Source organism: Stigmatopora argus, chromosome 11, assembly GCF_051989625.1.
Source record: "Stigmatopora argus isolate UIUO_Sarg chromosome 11, RoL_Sarg_1.0, whole genome shotgun sequence".
In the NCBI taxonomy this organism is placed as follows: domain Eukaryota; kingdom Metazoa; phylum Chordata; class Actinopteri; order Syngnathiformes; family Syngnathidae; genus Stigmatopora; species Stigmatopora argus.
In genome coordinates, this window is record NC_135397.1 from 9,405,139 (window position 1) to 9,429,174 (window position 24,036).

At 39.4% G+C, this 24,036-nt stretch overlaps 1 protein-coding gene across 3 annotated transcripts; it reads right to left on the minus strand.

Moving 5' to 3' along the window:
• Positions 1 to 3,871: 3,871 nt before the first annotated feature.
• On the minus strand, positions 3,872 to 23,476 carry cpeb3 (cytoplasmic polyadenylation element binding protein 3). 3 transcript variants are annotated; one of them, XM_077612435.1, is made up of 11 exons: positions 23,352 to 23,476; positions 21,306 to 22,139; positions 17,355 to 17,439; positions 15,657 to 15,713; positions 13,523 to 13,546; positions 12,439 to 12,606; positions 11,979 to 12,068; positions 9,756 to 9,874; positions 9,362 to 9,476; positions 9,096 to 9,277; positions 3,872 to 8,333 (listed from the first exon to the last, which is right to left on the minus strand). In XM_077612435.1, the coding sequence occupies exons 2-11, from the start codon at positions 22,125 to 22,127 to the stop codon at positions 8,106 to 8,108; spliced, it is 1,890 nt and encodes a 629-aa protein (XP_077468561.1). In that variant the 5' UTR covers positions 22,128 to 22,139; positions 23,352 to 23,476; the 3' UTR covers positions 3,872 to 8,105. The 3 variants fall into 3 exon arrangements, with proteins under 3 accessions (XP_077468561.1, XP_077468563.1, XP_077468562.1); XM_077612437.1 differs by lacking the exon at positions 13,523 to 13,546; XM_077612436.1 differs by lacking the exon at positions 23,352 to 23,476 and having other exon boundaries at positions 21,306 to 23,254.
• Positions 23,477 to 24,036: the final 560 nt, after the last annotated feature.

A 24,036-nucleotide genomic window follows, 5' to 3' on the forward strand; every position in this document is an offset into this window, starting at 1 on the left:
TGCAATTCTCAAATTGTTTATTGAGGTAATGAAAAGGATAAATATAACTTCCAATCATCTCATTTCAGAAGACACTGTGGTCCAGTGGCAAGGACAATGGGTTGAAATTGAAGTTGGACACAAGTTCAAATCTGGAGTTAGTTCAAGTCCACTCTTTGCAAATCTCAAATTGTTTATTGAGGTGATGAAAATGATAAATATAACTTCCAATCATTTCATTTCAGAAGTCACTGTGGTCCAGTGGCAAGAACAATGGGTTGAAATTGAAGTTGGACACAGGTTCAAATCTGGAGTGAGTTCAAGTCCACTCTTTGCAAATCTCAAATTGTTTATTGAGGTGATGAAAATGATAAATATAACTTCCAATCATCTAATTTCAGAAGTCACTGTGGTCCAGTGGCAAAGACAATGGGTCAGACAGACCTCAAGTTAGTGGATTTGACTGCCATGTGGGAGATGGGGTTCGAATCCTGCTCTCATTTGACTAATCACTACACTAGTAGTTCAGTAAATGGGTAATCCTTTTTTCATTCAAATCAAGACTTAGTCATTTTTTTCAGCAAAACAATATTTCCGGTCAGCCTTCGGCTGACCGGAAGACAGTTGGGAGGGGGGTTTCCTGGTGGTGTTCGACAGTCGGCCTTCGGCCGACTGCCGACACCATACAGTCGTTGACTGGCGACACCGGGACGTGAACCCTCGACACCCACGTCGCAGGCAGGTGACTTACCCACTACACCACGAGGCGGCCCGCCTATATGTGATTGGAAGTTATATTTATCCTTTTCATTACCTAAATAAACAATTTGAGAATTGCAAAGAGTGGAATTGAACTCATTCCTGATTTGAACTTGAGTCCACCTGAAGTTGTGACCCATTGTCTTTGCCACTGGACCACAGTGACTTCTGAAACAATATGATTGGAAGTTATATCTATCCTTTTCATTACCTCAATAAACAATTTGAGAATTGCAAATAGTGGAATTGAACTCACTCCTGATTTGAACTTGAGTCCACCTGAAGTTCTGACCCATTGTCTTTACCACTGGACCACAGTGACTTCTGAAATGAAGTGATTGGAAGTTATATCTATCCTTTTCATTACCTCAATAAACAATTTGAGATTTGCAAAGAGTGGACTTGAACTCACTCCAGATTTGAACTTGAGTCCACCTGAAGTTCTGACCCATTGTCTTTACCACTGGACCACAGTGACTTCTGAAATGAAGTGATTGGAAGTTATATCTATCCTTTTCATTACCTCAATAAACAATTTGAGATTTGCAAAGAGTGGAATTGAACTCATTCCTGATTTGAACTTGAGTCCACCTGAAGTTCTGACCCATTGTCTTTGCCACTGGACCACAGTGACTTCTGAAATGATATGATTGGAAGTTATATCTATCCTTTTCATTACCTCAATAAACAATTTGAGAATTGCAAATAGTGGAGTTGAACTCACTCCTGATTTGAACTTGAGTCCACCTGAAGTTCTGACCCATTGTCTTTGCCACTGGACCACAGTGACTTCTGAAATGATATGATTGGAAGTTATATCTATCCTTTTCATTACCTCAATAAACAATTTGAGAATTGCTAATAGTGGAATTGAACTCACTCCTGATTTGAACTTGAGTCCACCTGAAGTTCTGACCCATTGTCTTTACCACTGGACCACAGTGACTTCTGAAATGAAGTGATTGGAAGTTATATCTATCCTTTTCATTACCTCAATAAACAATTTGAGATTTGCAAAGAGTGGACTTGAACTCACTCCAGATTTGAACTTGAGTCCACCTGAAGTTCTGACCCATTGTCTTTGCCACTGGACCACAGTGACTTCTGAAATAATGTGATTGGAAGTTATATCTATCCTTTTCATTACCTAAATAAACAATTTGAGAATTGCAAAGAGTGGAATTGAACTCATTCCTGATTTGAACTTGAGTCCACCTGAAGCTCTGACACATTGTCTTTGCCACTGGACCACAGTGACTTCCAAAATGATGTGATTGGAAGTTATATCTATCCTTTTCATTACCTCAATAAACAATTTGAGAATTGCAAATAGTCGAATTGAACTCACTCCTGATTTGAACTTGAGTCCACCTGAAGTTCTGACCCATTGTCTTTACCACTGGACCACAGTGACTTCTGAAATGAAGTGATTGGAAGTTATATCTATCCTTTTCATTACCTCAATAAACAATTTGAGATTTGCAAAGAGTGGACTTGAACTCACTCCAGATTTGAACTTGAGTCCACCTGAAGTTCTGACCCATTGTCTTTACCACTGGACCACAGTGACTTCTGAAATGAAGTGATTGGAAGTTATATCTATCCTTTTCATTACCTCAATAAACAATTTGAGATTTGCAAAGAGTGGAATTGAACTCATTCCTGATTTGAACTTGAGTCCACCTGAAGTTCTGACCCATTGTCTTTGCCACTGGACCACAGTGACTTCTGAAATGATATGATTGGAAGTTATATCTATCCTTTTCATTACCTCAATAAACAATTTGAGAATTGCAAATAGTGGAATTGAACTCACTCCTGATTTGAACTTGAGTCCACCTGAAGTTCTGACCCATTGTCTTTGCCACTGGACCACAGTGACTTCTGAAATGATATGATTGGAAGTTATATCTATCCTTTTCATTACCTCAATAAACAATTTGAGAATTGCTAATAGTGGAATTGAACTCACTCCTGATTTGAACTTGAGTCCACCTGAAGTTCTGACCCATTGTCTTTACCACTGGACCACAGTGACTTCTGAAATGAAGTGATTGGAAGTTATATCTATCCTTTTCATTACCTCAATAAACAATTTGAGATTTGCAAAGAGTGGACTTGAACTCACTCCAGATTTGAACTTGAGTCCACCTGAAGTTCTGACCCATTGTCTTTGCCACTGGACCACAGTGACTTCTGAAATAATGTGATTGGAAGTTATATCTATCCTTTTCATTACCTAAATAAACAATTTGAGAATTGCAAAGAGTGGAATTGAACTCATTCCTGATTTGAACTTGAGTCCACCTGAAGCTCTGACACATTGTCTTTGCCACTGGACCACAGTGACTTCCAAAATGATGTGATTGGAAGTTATATCTATCCTTTTCATTACCTCAATAAACAATTTGAGAATTGCAAAGACTGGAATTGAACTCACTCCTGATTTGAACTTGAGTCCACCAGAAGTTCTGACCATTTGTCTTTGCAACTGGACCACAGTGACTTCTGGATTGAAGTGATTGGAAGTTATATCTATCCTTTTCATTACCTCAATAAACAATTTGAGAATTGCAAAGAGTGGAATCGAACTCGAGTCCACCTGAAGTTCTGACCCATTGTCTTTGCCACTGGACCACAGTGACTTCTGAAAGTTTCAGTTTCTAATACATAAATCTCTCTCCCTCTCTCTACAGTACTGTACATATTCTCTCCATTTTATTAAATGTTTTTTTTTCAAACCAATGCGTGTTACTTATACAAGCCTTAAACATACAAATGCACTTATATAAACCTTCAATATACTTATATCAGCCTTAAACATGAATTATAATACAAAATATAGCACTGAATCAACTTACAAACAAATTCAACTTATGAACAATCGCTCGGAACCAATTGCGTTCGTAAGTAGGGGAGCGTCTGTATTTAAAAAGCACTTTTTTGATCATTGACAATTGCAAGAGCGCAAGGTCAATGTCTCCCAACCACTAAATTGGAAAAGCAAATGGCACGATAAACACGCATCCTTAAAGGGCCACAAGTTTGTTTGACTGCACACAGAAATGCCGCAGCATTACATTTGGGAATTCTTGCTGAGTGTATATGAAAGTACTTCCGCAGATTATATAAATTCTGTATATGTATTGGAGCTTTATTTAAGATCACACGTGCACACTACAAGAAAAGGAAGAGATGCACTTTATTTATTACAGCAAATCAGCTTGAGCCTTCTGTTAAATCGGCCATGCTGCTACAAAATACAAAACTCACATATGCTCAATTCGGTTTATTCATCCCCATTTTGCTATTTTGATACAGATATTTTTTTTTCCATCAAAACCCAATCATTTGTTTATGTAGGCCTACTAAATAGATTAATTTTCACATTGACAAAGCAAAAGCATTTTTAAAAATCCATAAATAAGTGACATGATCACTATTATTAAAAATAAAACATCCAGATTCAAAAACAAAAAGTGAAATATCAAAGTTTTTTTTAATCAGCATCACAATATTAATTCCAAGTAAAATACAAAATAATATATTATGAATGACATTGACCAGATATGAAAGTCTCCCCCAAGTAAATCTCAGTTGAAGAATAAATCAGTGACAGCAAATACAAAACAAAAATATGGGAATAATTTTGTCATTTTCCCCTCTTACAAAAAGTGTTGATGTCATATGAAAGAAAAATGAAAATAATCTAAACTTTCTCAGTACAAAGGCTACATACTACTGGAAGGTTCTAGCAGGTAGAGTCGGTAAATACACAGTAAAAAATTATTCTTGCGAATCACAATGAAAATAATTCTGCGGTAAAGATTTATGCCTTTTTTTCAGATTTTTGTCTTTTTTTTTAAACAAATGGTACAAACAGTATTGCACATGACAACATAGACGTCCTTAGCTTGACAAGGGAAAAGGGGGACAAATTCAAGTGATTCAAGTGTTGCATGAGATAAAGGCCACCAGTTTTGATGCACCTTGGGGGGTATTGGCCAACTTGTGTCTGCGTTATGTTTAGAAAAAAAATTCTTTTCCTATCTCCATTTAATCTTGGAAAAAGACCAACTGAAAAGCGAACAATTCAGGTACACTGCTTTATAAAGAAAAAAAAACAGTATACAAATGATTATAAAGATACAAAACGTTGTGAAAAAATTCAAACAAAATAAATCTTTTTTTCCGATGCGCCTGCAATAAAATAAGCAAAACTCACACAAACTATGCAACAATATATTAGTTAAAATAGGGCCAACTTCTTCTTTATCTTTTCAAAAAAATAAATTCTTAAAAATCAATCAAATAACAAGAAAAAGGTTAAATAATTTCTCTTGATTAAATTAATATATTTTTATATATCTGAATAAACTTAGAAAATAAATGTATTATGTTTAGAAAATTGAGGTAAAAGATATTGTCAGTCAAGAAGCAAGCTTCACCTTCTCTTTTTTCCATCTTTAAAAAATAAAATTAAAAAAAGTAGATTAAGAGTAGTGCATAACAATCAACTATCCCACAGAGAAAGAAGAAACAGAAAATCAGCTCGGGTAGCAAAGATATGTCACAAAAACCTCCCAAACTCACTTTCATAGGGATACATATTATTTCCGTATCAAGTTAGTTTCTTTTAGTCTACCTTCCATTGGTATTAAAACAGTTCCGGTTTATTTTTCTGGACATCACATCAACAAAAACAATTAAAAAAATATAAATGCAAACAACAAAAAACAGTTTGTGACTAAAACAGGAGATGCGATTCAGGGCATGGCACAATCAACCCCCAGCAAAATGAAAAAGTGACCACATGCATGACCTTGCAAAAATCCTTTAAAGATTGTCCACAAGACTGCTACAAACCAGTGTCATTTGCCATCATTAGATTCTTTTTCTTAAACACAAAACACAAACAAATAGATTGGTAGCAGGTCAGTTACTTCAAGCTTTGCAGGACAGAATAAATGGGCATATAAAGTTCACCCCTAATCTGCTTTTATTTATAATAAATGTGTAGTGAACTTGTGCCCTTTTCAAACTCCACTCCCATCCCATCCCATCCACAGGCACATTCTACACACTCAGCTCTTCGTGTTAGGCCGCTTGTCATCCGGCACAAGCTCTTTGGTTGACTTCTGGACATTTACAAGTCATCCATCACTTGTTTTTCTTTTCATTTAAAGTTATCTTCCCTCTAACTCAGTATGCGTACATTGGAAATACAGCGATTAGATGTGTAATAACAAACCTAAAAAGTCATTAAGGGCATTATCATTTTTGTTGACGTGCCAGATTTGTTATTTTTTTAATAAAATAATTATTTTGAACCACAAAATACAGCAATGGTGGATTTTCAGTAAATTGTTGCAATTACAAAAGTCACTTGAAATTATTGTAGTTCACAATTCAAGGATAACAATAATTTAGTGTGTGAAAGGGTGTACTAGCGCACAAATACACGTGTACGATAGCCTTTTAAGTCTTGTGGAACATCACTATGTCGGACACAGACAGCTAAAGCGAATCACAGCTCTAGGCATACTCTGACCTTACGAGATACGGTATAAAAATTACACAATGATAACAACAATCACTACAAAAAAGTACTTCACCTAACAGAGACGCTTTTGCCATGGTTATTTTGCACCAAATTGGATTTGTGATACCTAGAAGAAGCACTACCCGCCTTGTATATTCACTGCCCCTGGATGAATTTGTAACGTGTTGTGCAAACATGGGCAGAATTAAAAAGTCGATCGCAAGCAGCGAACTAATTAAACGTGCACTTCAATGGCGGCAATCTTTGTGTTGAGAGTGCCCCTCTAGATCTTTTTACACGTGAGGTATGCACTTATCGTACGTGGGCATACCATCAATTTAGCAGCAAAGCCATTGCAGCATTATAGTTATAGAATTCTTTAAAAAAAATAACGTTATCAAAAGATAAGGATCTAGAAATTAACCGCAAACTAATCTGGTGCATGTATGGGGTATACAAAAATTAGAGAGCAATCGGATACATTGTGGTTTTTTCATAATTTCGGCGGTTTACGGCGTTTAGATTATACAATGTTTCTTAATATATACACGCACGTGGAAATAGGTGTCGTATTTTCTGGATTATAAAACACACCTTAGTTCATAGTTAGCCTGGGCCTGCAATTGATATACGTACTCTTTTTTTTTTGCGACACAGAAGGGCGCTTTAGGCCGAGCTCGCTTTTGGTGAGTTGGCAAAGGATTATTATCAAATTTGCAAGATGTTTGTAATATGAAATAGAAGAGAAGATTACATTTTGGAGTAAAAGAAGTCAAAGGTCAATATGTTCCATTAACAGATGTGTGCTCTTTCTTTATTACTATATTATTATTACTATAATGTATCATATTTGATGAGACTTTTACTCCAGTGCAACTTAGTATATTCAGCTATGACTTATACTCCGAAAAATATGGTCTGGATGTGTGTTTTTGTGTGTGTAGTGTTGTTTTCGGATTATAAGGCACTACGTTTTTCCTTCGGTTTGAACCCAACAGTTTATAGCCCCATGCGTCTAATTTAGGGATTTTAACTGGCTGATGTGCTACATGTCTTTTGGTGTAAATAGCCCATACTACAGTACAATTTGGACTTTTTGAGGGACGTCTTAATGGTACTATGCGGCATGTAAATAAAGAAAAACGTTTTCTTTTAAAGTATGGTGGATGTGGATTATAGTCAGGCGTGCCTTATAGTTCAAAATATATGGTAAATAAATTGATTGTATGTATACGATGTCTTTTTTTTAAAGTACAGTAAGTGCATGCTCTTTTTACATTCATTCATTCATTTTCTGAACCAGTTTTCCTCACAAGGTTTGTGGGGGGTGCTGGAGCCTATCTCACTGGACTTCTGGCATGAGGTGGGGAACACCCTGAATTGGTGGCCAACCGATCGCAGGGCATGAGGAGACGGGCAATCATTCACGCTCACACTCATACCTAGGGGCAATTTAGAGTGTCTTTTTACAGTAAATAAATATATTCCATAGACATTACATTTATGGCTAGGCACAAAACTAAAAGACTTTTGTCAGGTCCCACCTCTCTTTACTAACTCAGTTAAAAGAAGACTGATCCAAGAGTGGTCAAGTTTCGGAGGTTTCAACTTCTATGTTTGATAGTGTTCTGCCAAAGTGCAAATTCTTAGCTTTCATTCTCACAATGCTTCATTAGAGGGGAACACAAAGATTTGGGCCAGAAGGTGTAAAGATTAGATGCTTTGTGCGGTATTATTTGTCATGTTAGTGGGATTTATATGTATATATATAGAGAGAGAGAATTTGTACGGATCTGGGTACAGGATGTTCAAGCAGCCACACTACTCAGCTCCAGCGGAAGGACACGTGTCGAGGGCGGTCGCCCCCCTCCTTCACCAGGGGCTTGTGAAACTCTCGGCCTGCTCGCGAGTGAATGCTGGCCCAACAGTACTCGCAGTAGTACTGGAGACACGTGACGTTGGCACAGAAGAAGGGAGCGAACTTCCCCCCGCAGCGTGCCCCCTGGCATTCGTCGCACATCTGATCGTCCAGCACATATGGCTTCACCTCCACCTGATGGGAAAAACAGAACCATCAGAGAGTGAATGTAATAGGAGGTTTTATTATGCAAGTTTTTGAGTTGATTGTGAGAATTTCTTTTGTGTGTGACAGGTTTTTTTTTGCTATTTGTGTTTCTGGTCCTATCTATGGCAGCCTTTCGTTGGGTGAGTGTAACCGAAGCCACTAGTAAGGAGATGAACCTTAATCAACATTACACAGTCTGGCTGGAAAAGCAAAGGGCCTTTCCAAAAATGTCCCCACTAAGGTTGAAGCATAGAATTATCCAAAATATCACTGTATACCATAGAATCAAAACTAAGGGGGAATTAAGGGTTAGTCAAACCCCTCAAGTAGTGTGCTTTAGCTCTATTCTTCATGCAGAAAAGGTGGGGACAATTAAAAGTTTCATCCCAAAGAGACCCGTTTCTTTCTGACAAGCAACCGCACTGGATCACAGTCAAAAAGTCTATTCGTTCGGTTGGTGTTGCTGAAATAAGCAAACATCAGTCAAGCATGAGAAGCCTAAGCTAGAATATATAGGAAGAACTATAATTGAACCAGTCCTGTATGGCTGAAACTGTAAAACATGCCACAGTCATGAGAGAGCTGAAGTGAGGCTTTCAATCTTGCAAGATGAGACGTTCACCATTCACCATAATGAATGTTGTGATGTGCGGCAGAGCGTCGTGTCCTTGGATTGACGGCGCAAACCTCGGCTGTGGTCAAAAACGCTTCTTTGGAAAGGAAGGAGACTGAGAACGTGAACTTACGCACCCTTTTGTCAATGTCATTGTGCTGCAACTGAACAAAGCGGGCACTGATAGCTGCGATGTAGCTCTGTTGATTGGAAAAGGCAACGCGGCCAGCCCCTTTCGGGTATTTGAGCTCCGGGTCGGTGTCGATGCCAGCGTAGCAAACACCTCCGTAAAGACGATCCATGATCATTGCCAGCTCCACTGGATCGCGAGACAAAGATGATTGATCAGTCATTCAGGTTAAGATTTGGGATGAAATAATATATCATTAGTTATAGCAACTACCTGCACGGAGAGGCCGGGGTACTCCCCCCACAAAGATGGTCTTTCGGGGGTCCAAAGGCTGGGAGCCATCCATGACAAAGTCACTATCACTCAGGTTCCAAGGACGGATTTGGACCTGTGAGGAAAGAAAATAAGGTGCATTGATGACAACAATTCCAATTTAACCCAGATTAGTAACATTTAGAAAGGGAAAAAAAACATGAATGCTGACCTCTGGAAAATTACATTGGACATATTTTTTAGATGGGGAGGCAGGAACAGCATTCATTTAAGCATGGTCTGATTAAACATGGCCTCAAAATGTTTTTACTTTAGTAGCTAAGCTGTCAAGGCCTGCAATTGATGCTTATCTTATTTATTAACATTATAAACTGCACTTTAGGACTCTAATTACCGGTTTGTCTTTGATGGTGGGACTGGACACACACAAGTAGAGCTTGGCATCTTCCTCAATGCATGCATCAATCAAGGCCTGAACAGAAGCCTCTTCTTGAAACAGTAGGAAGGCATAACCTGTTAAAAGGTAAGCAGATTTAAAAAATGAAAGTTTTCTGATTAACAGGTAAAACTAGGCGAGGAAATATGTTTATCACTAGAAGACGTCCAATCCATTTGAACTGGAAAGGTGCCAGTGAAAGAGCATTCGCTCCTTTGCTGGGGATTGTATGGGAAGTTGGTGGAAATCCCATTTTAGCAATCCCATTTTGCTCCATTATAAAAACAAAAAAGAAAACAAAAACAAAAAAATAACAAACAAAGCATGGAATGAAATGGCCAAGCTTGCTAGGAGCTCACAAACTTCCATCCAAAATAGAAAACAAAGCCTTCTGTGAGACCCTGGGGAAGGGAGCCAATGGAGGGTAGAGGAGTGAGTCACTGGAGGGAAGTGGGTGAGTGAGAAAAGGTAGAGAAAGCACAAGTATGGTGTCATGAAAATTGAGGATCCAAAATCCTTTAATTGCTAGTGAAAGAGAGCAGAACGTGCAGGGTAAATGCTAAAATGAAAGTCCAACTCATGTTCACGGTACGAACGTTAGTATACAATTCTAATACATAACATTCTCGTTTTAGATGTTTTACGATAAAAGAATAACTTTTTTTCCGCAGTGGCTTGTGCTCTAGATTTATATGACAAGAGAGACGGGGGAAGTGGCCACAGCATCATTTTCCACCCTACAGATTATTGTTTACAATCCCTTGTCTTATTGTTGCGCAAACAATAACCTTCCTGAAATACAGTAAGGAACAGCACTTTGACAAAACAGGAAAGAACAGTTGAACTCGGGAAACATATGATAGAGAGTAACTACAAAATGAATGGAAAATGGGCCAACATTTATCATGCCTTTCTGCCTGCAAATTACTGTTAAATCTATCTATTACTGAGGATTGAATACAAATAGACGACCCTGTAGTGTAAAATGGTAAAATGTGTCAAATGATGTTAATCAAAATGTGTCGTTATAGTTTTGCATAAGCATTTGGGTCTAGACCTTGTATTGGATTAGACTGTGCAGATGGCCATATTCAAATTTGCGCAACCACCTTGTCTCCTTCTCCATATTTTGTTGTATTCTAATTGCTGCTTGAAAACAAGTGCAATTTTAACACATATGATGCTATTTTACACAGGGGTAGTAGTTTCCACTTTGGTACCGCTTCGGCAGCTTTGCCTTCTTCATCACTCTCAGTCACAGACCAAAATAGCTCCTTAACATTTGCAACATTAACCGTGATGGCGGTGTTAGATGACATCGAGCGGATGTCCCTGACATCACCAAGGTGACCAGACTTCATTGTGGTTGCCAGGGCAAGCATTTGATTGTTCCATACAAAGCATCCACAGAATAAAAGCATTTATTTAATGTAACTCTGTTAATATATGCCACCTCTTCAACTAAAACCCATTTAATGAAGGATGCAAAAAAACTCCATACAATGTTGGAGTGTTAAATTCTCTGTTCATGTCTCCTGCCAATTTAAGTGGGTCATGTGACTGAAAAAGGTTTCTGCAGGGGTATTAAAAGGTATATATTTTTTTCATTTAATTTAAGATACATAACATATCACTGTCTCCACCCATATAGAATGGTAGTCTCCCCCAGCTTGTCATACTTTTTCTGCTGGGTGTGGCGGTAGTAGTCAAGCCTACTCCCAAAGAGTCCTCCCGATTCAGAAAAACAATAATATTGAGAAATGAGTGTGGGAGAGAGGTCCTCCAGATGTAGTGTATTAGCACATGTATGTGGAATGCCAGTTATTTTGAGGATATCTTAATAGCGTCCCTAGCTCCTGGTGGGTCAGAGGGCATAAAGAGTTTTTTGCTTTTCTGCTAGTCTTATTTCCCCCCCCCCCCCCACCCCCCCCCCCCCCCAAAAAAAAGATAACATTGACCTGCCTCAGGTAAGCATTACAATATGCAGTACAGACATATGAGTAAAATCTCATTAAAATTGCTAATAAAGATCAACAGCAGCAGCATGTGCTCTGATTGCTGAGTAACATGAACGCTGTAGACTCACTATGATTGTGAGAAAACACCTAAGGTGATATTTATGAGTGTACTCTTTGATGTCTATTGGGGAAATCCTGCTTTTGTTTGGAGAATTAATGTTACCTTTCGGTGGGAAGTAGGATTTGCTCTCAGCTTTGTGGGGCCAATCTACAACCAGGTGTCCATAGCGACGGAAACTGTTGGTGATTTCGTCTGTAAAAATAATAAAGATGGCAGTAGGAGACATGTTTGCATCATTCATGTGTAATGTGCATTACAATGGTTTTAAGGAGCATCACACAATGACAAGCAGTATTAGGAGTTCAATTTTTTTTTCCTTTTTCAAAATACTTTGGGTATAATAGTAGTCATGAGGTACAGTAGACGTACTCATTCTTTTAGAAATAGTAGTACTACGCTGTAGTAGAAGGATTCCATTTCTTAGCATTTTGACATCACTGTATAACCATGCATTTTTAAAATGATTATGGGGTTTTTGTTGCAACTTAGTTTGTTCTTAACACAACAATCAGGGTAACATTGATACAAGAATTGGAAAAATATCCAAAGATAAAGAATTTACCTTCATCTATATCCGGGGGTAAGCCTCCCACAAAGACCTTACGAGAGTATCGCTCAATCCTTTCACCGTTCTGACAATGGGTTGGAGAGTTCAAACCTGGGGTCAAGGAAAGGTCACTGTGGCCATCATCAAGGAAACCATCTTCAAAGGGAAAAAGGTAGGAACGACCTAGAGTAGGAACAGGGGAAAGGTAAGGAAGACAACAGAAGGACAGATGGGAGTTGAGAGACATGAAATATGTATAAACAGAGATGTATGCATAAACAGAAATATGTGAATGGCACAGATCCTTTCAAAGGTAAATAATGCAGGTTATTGAAAACACTGGATCTTGAATTTTAAAATCATCATCACTGAATCACATTTAGTTATATTGTTGCATATATAGTAGGGTCAGTGCAAATTTAGTAAAATTCCCAATCATTCATGATAAGAATACATTGTCTTTGAATATGGCCTATAAGCCTTCATAAAGCTATTGGTATTGTCTAAGGCTCATTAAGTGGCAGTTGTAGCTATCATATGCTGTAGTAGCTAATAGAGATACATATAGAAATAGACATAGATGTGAAGTAGATCACAACATACCTGTATACATCAATTCTCTAGAGGAACAAGCTATAAGGATCATATTTAGATGGACATTATACGCAAAATAGTATAAAAGATGATAGGAGAGGAAGGAAAATGCATCAAAGTTAGACTATTACAGTATACCTGGAAATTTAATTGAATCCACGTACTAGGTTCTCCTTGCGGATGCTGCTGGCTTAATTTTCAAAACGTACCATAGCGCCCTCCACATTTTAGCTTGCAGATGAATTTCCAAAAAAGGAGGCACATTAATAGAACAATAATGCAAAAAGCTGGTGCCTATTTCTAAGATAGACTAGCTAGATCTGCAACTAAACCACATTTCTGTAAAATGAAAAGACAGGTTTCTTAGTCTGTTTCAATTGAACGGCTTTGACTTTAATTAGATGTTTTAATTCATCTCAGCATATATGAAGCACCCCTCATTTCACGAGAGATATAGAGTAGTAAGAAAAGCAGGCAGGTGCCCAACGGGAGAGTTAAATATTACCTCTTCTGCGGCCAAAGCTCCGGGCTAGTTGTCAGCAAAGTGGGCAAAGAGAAAGACAGAAGAGAGACATGGGGTTCAAGGCATGAGGTAGGGAAGAGATTCAAAGATATTTTGTAGTGATAACACCAGTATCCCTAAGGAGACGGGAAAACACAGATGGCTACACCTAAGCTTGTTCAACAGAGGGAGGATTATTATACAGCTGGTAGAAAAACCTGTCTTGTCAACAGACTGGTAGGTGAGGTTAAATCATGAAAGTGGCTTCTCCATTTAGTAGTGTAACGCATTACCGGACATTTTTATCAAAGTTTAATGAACCACAAATGGTGATGTTCATGCTAATCTTCCGTGTTCATTCCCAAATGCGACAATAAAACAAAGTACACACGACTTAAGGGCAGGCCGGTTAGTCATTATCATGAACTTGGTAAAATATTACAATTTGTTCTCTGGTCAGGAGTGGAAGACTCTGAGAGAGTGGAAACTTTCCGCAGGGCATGGAGAGGATGGAAAGAGAGAAAACTGCACGCAGAATGGAAAAGGACAGAATGCCCCTCAAGCCTCTTGTTTAATCAATGGAAAGTCAAAGCTACAACTGTTAATTTTAACAAGTAGGTACTATCGGGAACTGCAGAATAAATCTCCCAACCACCTGCCAGAAAAAAACCTATCAGCTCAACAATACTAGAACTATTTTTTTCTACCGAATAAGAGCATCATATTCTAATTTCTGCCATGGTTCAAATGTTGTCCCCCATATTATTGATTCAGATCATCTGACTTTCCTGTAATTGGTTCTAAAGTAGTTTTTTTGTTTTTGTTCCAATTTAATAGAAAGAAACAGAAACAGGAAACACTTGATCACTTCAAAAGTGCTAGTGAGCTAACAATAATTTATGATATTGCTGGTAGTTGTAGAATTTTCCTCATGGGATTATTTGTAATTCTCCTTGTCTTGTTTGCATCCAAAAACAGTCTCAATCTAGAGTATCTCAGTAAATATTACCAGCAAGAGAGTTTTCTTTGGCTCTGTAACTCCAAGACAAGTATTGGCCTTTAAAAGACATTACAAGGGGGGCATTGGTGGGATTATTCTAAGGGAATAGTGTATTGTCCCAGAGACTCCTCTTCATATTTTCATTAAAACTAGATCTGACTCTTGAACCCTTCAATTCAGTATAGGCTGTCTGTAGTATTGTCCACTTCTCCCTCAAGCCTCTGCCGTAACAAAGTCACCTAGCAACCAGGGAAACATACAGATACCACAGCACAGGGTTGTGAGCTAGGTCCTAGCAGCTAGGAGATAAGTAATGGGTTGGAACTGGGTTACATCTCAGTCTGTCCTGTTTGGGCGGAGGGCTCTAATGGCTGATTTCTATGGACGTAAAGAGGTTGGCGTGCTTAAATTTACAATATTTTTGAGATGACATCATTGAATGGGCAGGGACAGGATTAGTTCTCGGTCAAGTGAACCATGCTATCATCTACATCTCAGGCTGATAGTTTATTCAGAAAGTCTGTCTGAAGAGAGTGTCCATTACCAAAAACATAACGCGTTGAATGCATAGAGTATATGAAATGAAAACCCAATTTCTTCATCTGGTTGGTAATCTGCCCACTGGCGGACTAGTACTAGGATATTCTAGTTTTACATGTAGAGCTATTTATAGTAATGCTTTTCACAGGTCAACTGTGCTCAGGGGTTCATCCTTGGTTTATGGTGTCAGGGAAGCCAGGCCCAAGGGGAGGCAGGTGCACCACTTTTTAGGGACATGGATCAGTGTGGGTTTACTTCAGTTATGTTTCCACCAAGTGGTGTGGTTCAATTTGGTACTCTACACTCTGATTTGGTAAGACTTTCCACAATGGATGGCTCCAGCACTCCAAAACCCTGACCAGGATAAGGAGTGTTTAAAATGAGAATGGATCAACATTCGATTCCCATTGTGACATTGAAGTAACAATTCTACTTTTACCTTTCAACAGTCATTATCATTCTGCCCCATCCATACCAAAGAATGTGTACTAATGTCACCTTCCTAACACAAATAGATGCATTATCGCCTTTAAATTCACGATTTGTGCAGGAAAACAGGAGAAATACAGGATGACATCACAATCAAATGCTACTTACTGTTCAGAGGCATTATGTGTTCAGCTCCAGGATGATGGAAGTTAATGCCCATACGTCCTTCCGAGAAAAGAAAAAAAAACTGGATTGAACATGTAGCATAGGGACAACCTGTTAATATTAGAAAATATATGTTTTCACATGGAAATGAGTGTAAACAAAGGGAACCAAATGACTGGGAAATCAACAGACCCTGCATTCTGATATGGTGACAAAGACAGCTCCATCTGTCAATGCTCTACGTGAGGCGTTGTCATTGTTTTTCTTTTTCATTCATACAAGAAAAACTACTCGTGAAAATATGCCACCTATACAAACAACTGTTTCCTCATAGCTGCACACAATTTAGATCCGGAGTGTCCAAATGACGGCTCACGGGCCAACTACAACCCACTGTCCACGGGCTGCAGAAAATTATGAAAATATGATGGAATACACCCATGTCACACTGTTGGGTTTATCTTATCTTTATGCAGTATGCTTAAAGTACAGGGCCTTTGCTTCTCTGTTGTGATCACCTCGGCGTAAAGTCCTGAAATGTTATGAGGTGAAGTCCAACATGTTAGGGAAAGCTGATAATGAATTTTCACCTAAACTTTATTTAAACGCTCCCTCTCAAAACCAAGAGCAGTGTCCTCCTCAAGCCGTTGTTCTTCCCATTACCTTCTATACAGAGTGGCGACAGACATAGCAAAGTTAATCTGACCAAGTCCACTAACACTTACCCAAAATGGCGCAGCAAGGCATAAGAATATTGCAACAATCCCTGTTTGACATTGTGAAAACAGGCTCATTTGACTTCCAGTGTGTGCCTGGAAGGCTTGTTTTGCTCCCGAAAGACCTTGTGTCAATTCATATCACTAGACCAACGCTCTTGTCAACAAAGTAGAAAGCCAAACAGTGACCGTGTTTGCTCTCCCTCTTAATGTGATGATGTACGCCTACTACTAACTTCCATATTAAAGCACGACATGGACAAAGATAACAATATGTTTCACAGGTATACCCCGAAAATAGCTTAATACTAAATCAATTTTTTTTAAAAGGGATTGTCATTTTCAGAAAACTCTTAAATAACTTGGTTTAGAGTCCACAACAAGGTCTAATGAACTTATGGGCTCCCATTGGTGGAGATAGACATCTCATGTATTTTAATCCCTCTCCCAGTCAAATTGAATTGAACATCTAGCGCCGACAATGGCAGTGAAACATAATCACTAATGACAGTCAATAAGTAAATATTAATGCCCCCTGTCTTCAACATGTTTTTTCTATGGTGGGATGTAAAGAATTTAAGAGCCTTTTGGAGTCCACAGCATAGATGAAGACTTTGGAGTGCTGTACAAACAGGGTGGAGCTGCCCTGTGGTTGGTGGGGGAGCTTGCAGCAGCCATATGCCTCTCTACATGACAACCACAATGGTAAACATGTAACACGGGATGCACAGCCATGAGAATGTACCCTACTTCTGGTGCTAATTGTTGTAAGGAAGAGGAAGCAGATGGTGGTGTTGTTGATAACCTCTTTCAGGGAAAATGGACTGTTGAGATGCATTTCAGACATCAGGTGCCAAAAAATATAGTCAACAAATACTGAATGCATTTTTCATTGGTTCATTAAAATGAATATTTTTAATTCTGTAGAATGATCCTTGCATATAACATTAATGATAGTTATGGGTAATTGTAGAGTTTGCTTTACCTTTGTCATGGTCAGTCCTTATCATATCCATCAAAGAATTCTCCAAAGAGTGCAAGCTAAATGCATCAAAAGGTCGATTCCGGTCCTGCAAAAACAAGAAAAAGGAGAACATGGGTCAGAACCTATAGTATGTGTCTCATTTTATATTACAAAATAAACACAAGCTTGAATACAACACAATATTGGAAAGTACTATGATATATGCATTGTCACTTTCACTTCCACTCGCCTTCTTCCCTGGCAGTTCCACCCTCATAATTCTACGACCGATATAGTCCTAATCCTTATTATCCAAACCATCAAAGTCTGGTCTCTCTGATGTTGTCTGCATAATGTCTAACGTTCACTATACCTCTTATTGTCTCAATTCTAATCCTATTGTCCGGTCACTCCTATGGAGAGCTTAAGCATCTTCATATTTGCTACTTCTGGCTCTCCCTTTTGTGTTTTCCTCAGAGTAAACTGTCTCTATGACACACCACAAGGCTGGCCTCACCACAGTCTTGTGGATATTTCCCTTCATTGTCCCTGACACTCTCCTAATAAAAAGAAACCGTTCTGAGTCAATCAGACTGATTTGAGCATCAGAGAAGGTTTTAAGGGCTTCCATCAACCTGAGGTTGGTGCAGTTGTCATGGTCACACTTGGATTTGTTTTTGTCTTTAGCACAGATAACTAGTAATCGTGCGCTGCAAAACAAAACTTCCGCAGATGAATTTTCTGATCTGGTGCAGCACGCTGACCCCTCACAAACCAGAACAACAAACTATTTTATGTGGAATGGCTGAAGGTCAAAGCATGCGGTCACAGCTGATCAAACGCCTACTGTCTGTGAATGAATGCATGAGAGTGACATATGTGCCAAAGGTGAGGCCTGAGAGTGTCTCGCTCCAGGCTTGGCAGCGCGAGCCAAAGCGGCATTGTTTGCACACCAACACCATTGTTATGCATTCGGCTGAGCATTCAAAAGCGTTATTCACCCGCACTCTGGATCTGACAGCACCATACAGATAAAAATCTGCTCACTTGGTACAAATGCTAAATACTTAAAACGCTGAGCTTTTGGTTTCCTTGCTCTGCCCTCCTCAGTGATCAGTGTGGATGCTCAGAGCAGGGGGGCAGGTCAATCTGGTCCAATAACCTAAACAGATAATACTCTCTTCCACACATAGTTTATAATTAATTCAACATATGGACCCTAAAGGTTAGAATGAAGGGTACAGTGATTGATGCCCTTTTCACGCTGCCTCTGCAATTACTGTGCGTTTTTTAACTAAATGTCATCTGGTAACACAATTCTATAACTCTAAATAGACTTGTGAAGGGCATTTAGTAAGTTTAAATAAACAGCTGAATGAAAGGATAAAAATGAATGCTCAATAAGTTCCTGGAAAACAAGTCACACCAAGTTTTCATTGTTGATGCAAATGATGTCAGTTAGGCCCTCCAAGTGTTCAATGCTCCTATTTTGCATGACCACCTGACAGCATTTGACTGTTTGTTTGAAGCTGAGATGAGGTCTGAAGTGATAACGACTACAAATACCAACCGAGATCTCTTTGTATCAAAGTATCTCGAGAAATGTTCATGTGACTTTGGGACTTAAGCATCACACTGATACGCTAAGAAGAATTCCACACATTCCCCACGTTTCAGCCTCAGCAAACAGTCGTCCAACACAAAAGACTACACATCCGAGCACAAGGGATGGAAGAATTCACCTGCAGCATTTGATAAAAAATAAAATAAAATAAAAACCTTCGTGGCTGATTTACTGACACCTTGAGTTGGACGATCAACCTTTTATGCTCACAAAGACAGAGTATTTAATCTTGATTTGACCTGATGAGACAACCAATAATATGACTATCTATTTCGTGTGTCTGCGGTGAGCACTTTCGAATTCTTGACCAGAGAGTCTATGTACAAGAAAAATGCTCAAGTCTTCGTTCTTGGTGCAATCAGGAAACTGTAGACCAGAACTGGCACACCTGTCATGTGCTTTCCATGTGACATTGTATAGCGGCTGTGGATACGCCTGCTGCTTGACTCAGCAACTAGCCCAAGTGTCACGACAGTAAACAAACCAGTTGACATTTGGCACCCTGACCTTGCGTCTTCGTGATAACTCCTCTCCAATTATGGCTTTAATTGTTAAGCAGATAGGTGTGAACACTAGCACAGATGACATCAGTGAGGCACCCAAAGGTCCTCTAAGAAAATACTTAGTCATTGTTAGTAGGTGAAGGTGACTGGAGATATATATACGTGCTGATAATGAATTCTATTAAGACCATAGAAATCAAAATTGTAGAGCCTGAGAAATGTTAGTAGAGTTCTGATTGTAACATGTTGATTCTGTACCTAAAAAAAGATGGATGACAAATAAGATGCATTTTTATACTGTGTATGTATTGTGCATTTTTGCCAATACGTTTGGTGCAATGGAGAAGCCATTTTACTTTACACTGGCACTAGCCATTCGTCATAATTTAGTGAGAATATGTAAAAGTGTCTCCTTTGAGAAACATACAACTCCACATTAACAGTTATGACGTAATTGTGTTTACGGCCTGGTAAGGTTTGACCAACACTGACATCACTATTTCCTTTAGGGGAGTAAATGTCTAATTCTGTAATGAGTTGTACTTACAGTATGAAATCATTACAACACAAGTAGGACTATGCACTATTGTAGTGTACTTGCAATTGGAAATGCCAAGGTAGGGGGCCTGTGAAACAATCTCATTGCTCAATGCAATACATGTATGAACGGGTTGTAGATTGTCATTTAATAGTGCTATTGAGCTGACAGACATTCTCTAGCCATCTGACAGGCCTCACCCGATTCACTTACTCTCTTTGTGTCACACTAATTGGTGTGAGAGAGCAATTGTGTTTAACTGTACTAGAAGTACTGTACAAAGCATTGAATGAGACGTCTTTTATGATTTTTTCACACCACGTATCCTAACAAGGGCCACGGGGGGCCGGGAGCCTATCCCAGTCGTAGAAGGTGGGGGACACCCTGAATTGGTTGCTAGTCAATGAGACCAACAAACAAACATTCACACTCAAATTCACACCTAGGGACAATTTTAGTGTTCAACTAGCCTACCAAGCATGATTTAAGAATGTGGGCGGAAATCAGACTTCCTGGAGAAAACCCACGCAGTCACGGGGAGAACATGCAAATTCCACACAGGAAGGTTAGAACCGACCGGGTATTGAACCCTCGGTCTCCTCCGTGCCCTTTTTTTTCTTTTTTTTTACTGGATTGAATATTATTTTGGTAATATGCTTTTTAATTTTTTAATTATTTTATAAATATGTATCTGGTCAAAACCCCAACCTTGCAACACCGTGAAAGAAAGAAACACTTTTCCAGCCAAGTATACGTGACTGCCTTCCATTTTAGACAACTTCAACATAACATTATTCATTATGAGCGATGTTGTTATTTAACTAAACAACAAAACCTGGCTCAAGAGACCCCAGATAACTATATGGGGTCTCTTGAGCCACACCATTATTAGTAAACAGTCACTATGAGACATTCAAACAGGTTTATGTATTAAATAGTGAGCATTAATTTGCTGCCAGTGCTCCCACTTCAAATGGATTGGACGCCTAGTACTGTCAATGGTAGGCGATCAGTGTCTGACCAAGACATGATAGCCATTAATTTACAGTCAAGTGAGTGTGCAGTAATTTAGTGTTTAAAAAAAAACATGGTTTTATTTTATTTTTTAAATGTGGCACTGGTAGAGTATCGCTATACTACTATAAAGTTGGAATTAGTAGGAGGAGCCAAAAAATGATATTGGTGCTGCACTATTAGCAATGACAAAGAAAAAAACATGAATAAAACGTGACATTCCTAGAACTGCACATAATCTGCACAAACTTTGACCACCAAACTAACCATGACTATTAAATAAGTGTGTTTACCTGGAAAGGCAATATATTGCTGTCAGTCCTGAAGGCAACGTCCTCATTCCAGCCTTTAGGGTTAAAGGGACCATTTCTCTGATATTTTGGAGGTGCAATAATAGGTTTTTTCATGGGGGAAATTGGGCTCACGGGTGAAGGAACTCCAACACCGACCCCCACACCGACGCCCACCGCTCTGCGAGGGTCTCTGCCTGCTTGCGCGGCGCTCCAAGGGTGGTTGGAGCCTGTGCTCCAGCCGGCGTTTTGATGATTATTCCAAGCGGGTGACGATACGGATGTAGAAGATCCCTTAGCGGCGTTCATGATTGTCTGATAAGCGTTTCTCTGGGGGAAGGGGCCTGGGTTGGGACTGAGGGGGGATCTTCTCTGCTGCGCCGCTTGTTGATGCTGTTGAGAATGCGGGGCGAGCGGCATTTGCGGCGAGAAATTGCCCCCGAAAACCGCGTTGAGGTGGTGGGGGAAGTTTTGAAAGAGCATCGTCCCGTTCACGGAGGGTATTCCCCGAAAAAAGCTCTCGTCCACCACGTTGGTGTTTCCCGTGGACCAGGTGCTGCCAAACGAGGAGGACGGGGAGGGAATCGGACCGTCGATCTCCTGGGCTGGTTGATGGAAATTCAAGCCTGGCAAAATCGGGGACTCCATCGGCACTTTGTCCGCGTTGTTGCTCCCGGTCGACGGACTCTCCGACCCCGGTGATGAGGACGACGGCTCCAACGAGGGGGTCGAGGTGGAAGAGGAAGGAGGAGGGTCTATTTGCGTCGGATCTTGCTGATGGTGAGCCGGGGCTGTGTTTTTGTCCATCAGTAAATCATCCTGCATGGTTTGGAAGAGCTGCAAAACAGATGCATTGAACGCGTCCTTGTTATAGTATTGAAGTCGAGCACAGAGTACATTTGACCGATCTGACGTTATCAGGAACACGCCAGTACAAAGTCCATTTAGTAATCACGCATTTCATCGAACCTACATCCCTAAGACAACATGGTCGGAATTCAGACGCGGATTTGCACGGAGCGTAGCGTCGATTTCGCCACGTTGCGTTTTCTCCACAGGAAACTCTAAACTGCAACGTGAAACTCAATTGTGTGGGGCAGAGGACCTCCCTTGCGCTCATTTGCATACGTCAGTAAATACAGCTGTCCTTCCATAGGGAGAAAAGGCACCTTGACCCATCATGCCGGGAATTTGACACACTTGGCCATGCAAAATGTTGCAGAGTCACGCAAGTGGAATTTTTCATGCGCAAGCATCCGACTGAACACTCTCTCTCCACACTTAATATGGACACAAATAGCCCAACACATTCTGTTAGTAAAGCTTTTTTGTGCTATAGCGCAATGGTTGAGGTCCGCAGTGACACAGATGAAACCCACGCATAAAGGGTGGGTTTCAAAGTAATTCCATGTATAATTAGAGCAGCTTAGCCACTAACAGGTCAAATTCATACCACTTTGCATTTCAGTGGAAGAATTCCAATTCATATATAACACGACCCTCGTGAGCCTATTTCCCATATTCGCATTTATTTGGATCAAAACATGGACAAGGCAAAGCTAAAGGCATCCGAATAAATGCATAAATATCAGGAAAGTGGTCAAAAGTATATGTTAAAATATGCAATATGTTGTTTTTTTACATCATTACAAATTATAGTTGCATTGAAAAACATCCAATTGCACATGCAAGTTCATTGGTTTAGCGCATAAAGAAATTAAATATAAGACAAATTTATAACTCATTTAAAATATGTAATAACACCAGCAAGCAGCAGCAACAGCCTGCATTGAACACACCCCGGTAGTTAATCCGGGTTTTCTCCCCCAACAGCTTCCAAGGTCATCAGAATAGCCCAACTGTCTACTTCGTTAACATATTTCCCCAATTCGATTTAAAAAAATACATTTTCCCTCTAATAAAGACATGCGATCCATTTCAAAATGAACCTGCCTTCCCCTAAAAAATCCCCATTTAATCCAAATGTGTGTATCCCCCAACAAAAGCAACAAACACCACAGCGATATTGTCAGTCCGTCGCCAAGTTACCTTTATCGTTCACCCTTTTGGGACTCGGTGGATAAATATATTTCTGTTTGCTTCGTCTAGGTTTAGAAATGACAAGCAACCCTTGTTCCGAGAGAGTCAGCAGTTGCCTCAACAGCTGATTGACTGCGGCGCATGGATGATGCAGCAAAGGTTCTTGGGAGTTGTAGTTTTCGAAAGCACAGCTATCGCATCAAAACGAATTAAAATGTTTCAAACAACTACGCTAAACGAGTGAGGGGAAATGTTGAATTTCACCATTGAATGCAGAAGTTATTTAATATTTAATCTCATTGGGTCATTTAATGATTTATACTTATATACAATTAATCGGACAGACATTTATTATGTACTATAATCAAAATAAAAGAATATAGCAATAATAATTGCTACTGGGAACGTTATTTTTAATGACCAAAAATAGTCACTTTCACTTTAATGACTCCTGTCCCAGTAAGGGTTCAAATCGGCAAATAGAAGACCTATAAAATCTATTTTATCAACCGTAGTAAAAATTCAAAACCTTTCAAAATGTATTTATTTATTTTTTGCATGTGTTCTGATTAGGGCTGTCCCCGATCAGAAATCGGATCGGAATTTATCGGAAAATCAGGCCCAATCACGTCTTTTCCAGAGAATCGGAATTGGGGGAAAAATATTGGGTTTTTAAAATGTTTTGCCATGGCAG

Coding starts and splice junctions, on each gene's coding strand:
- cpeb3 (XM_077612435.1), bottom strand. CDS start 22,127: ATGCAGGATGATTTACTGATGGACAAAAACACAGCCCCGGCTCACCAT. Junction 17,440..21,305: donor GCAATATATTGCCTTTCCAG/GTAAACACACTT, acceptor TTGTTTTTGCAG/GACCGGAATCGACCTTTTGA. Junction 9,875..11,978: donor ATCCTACTTCCCACCGAAAG/GTAACATTAATT, acceptor ACCTTTTAACAG/GTTATGCCTTCCTACTGTTT.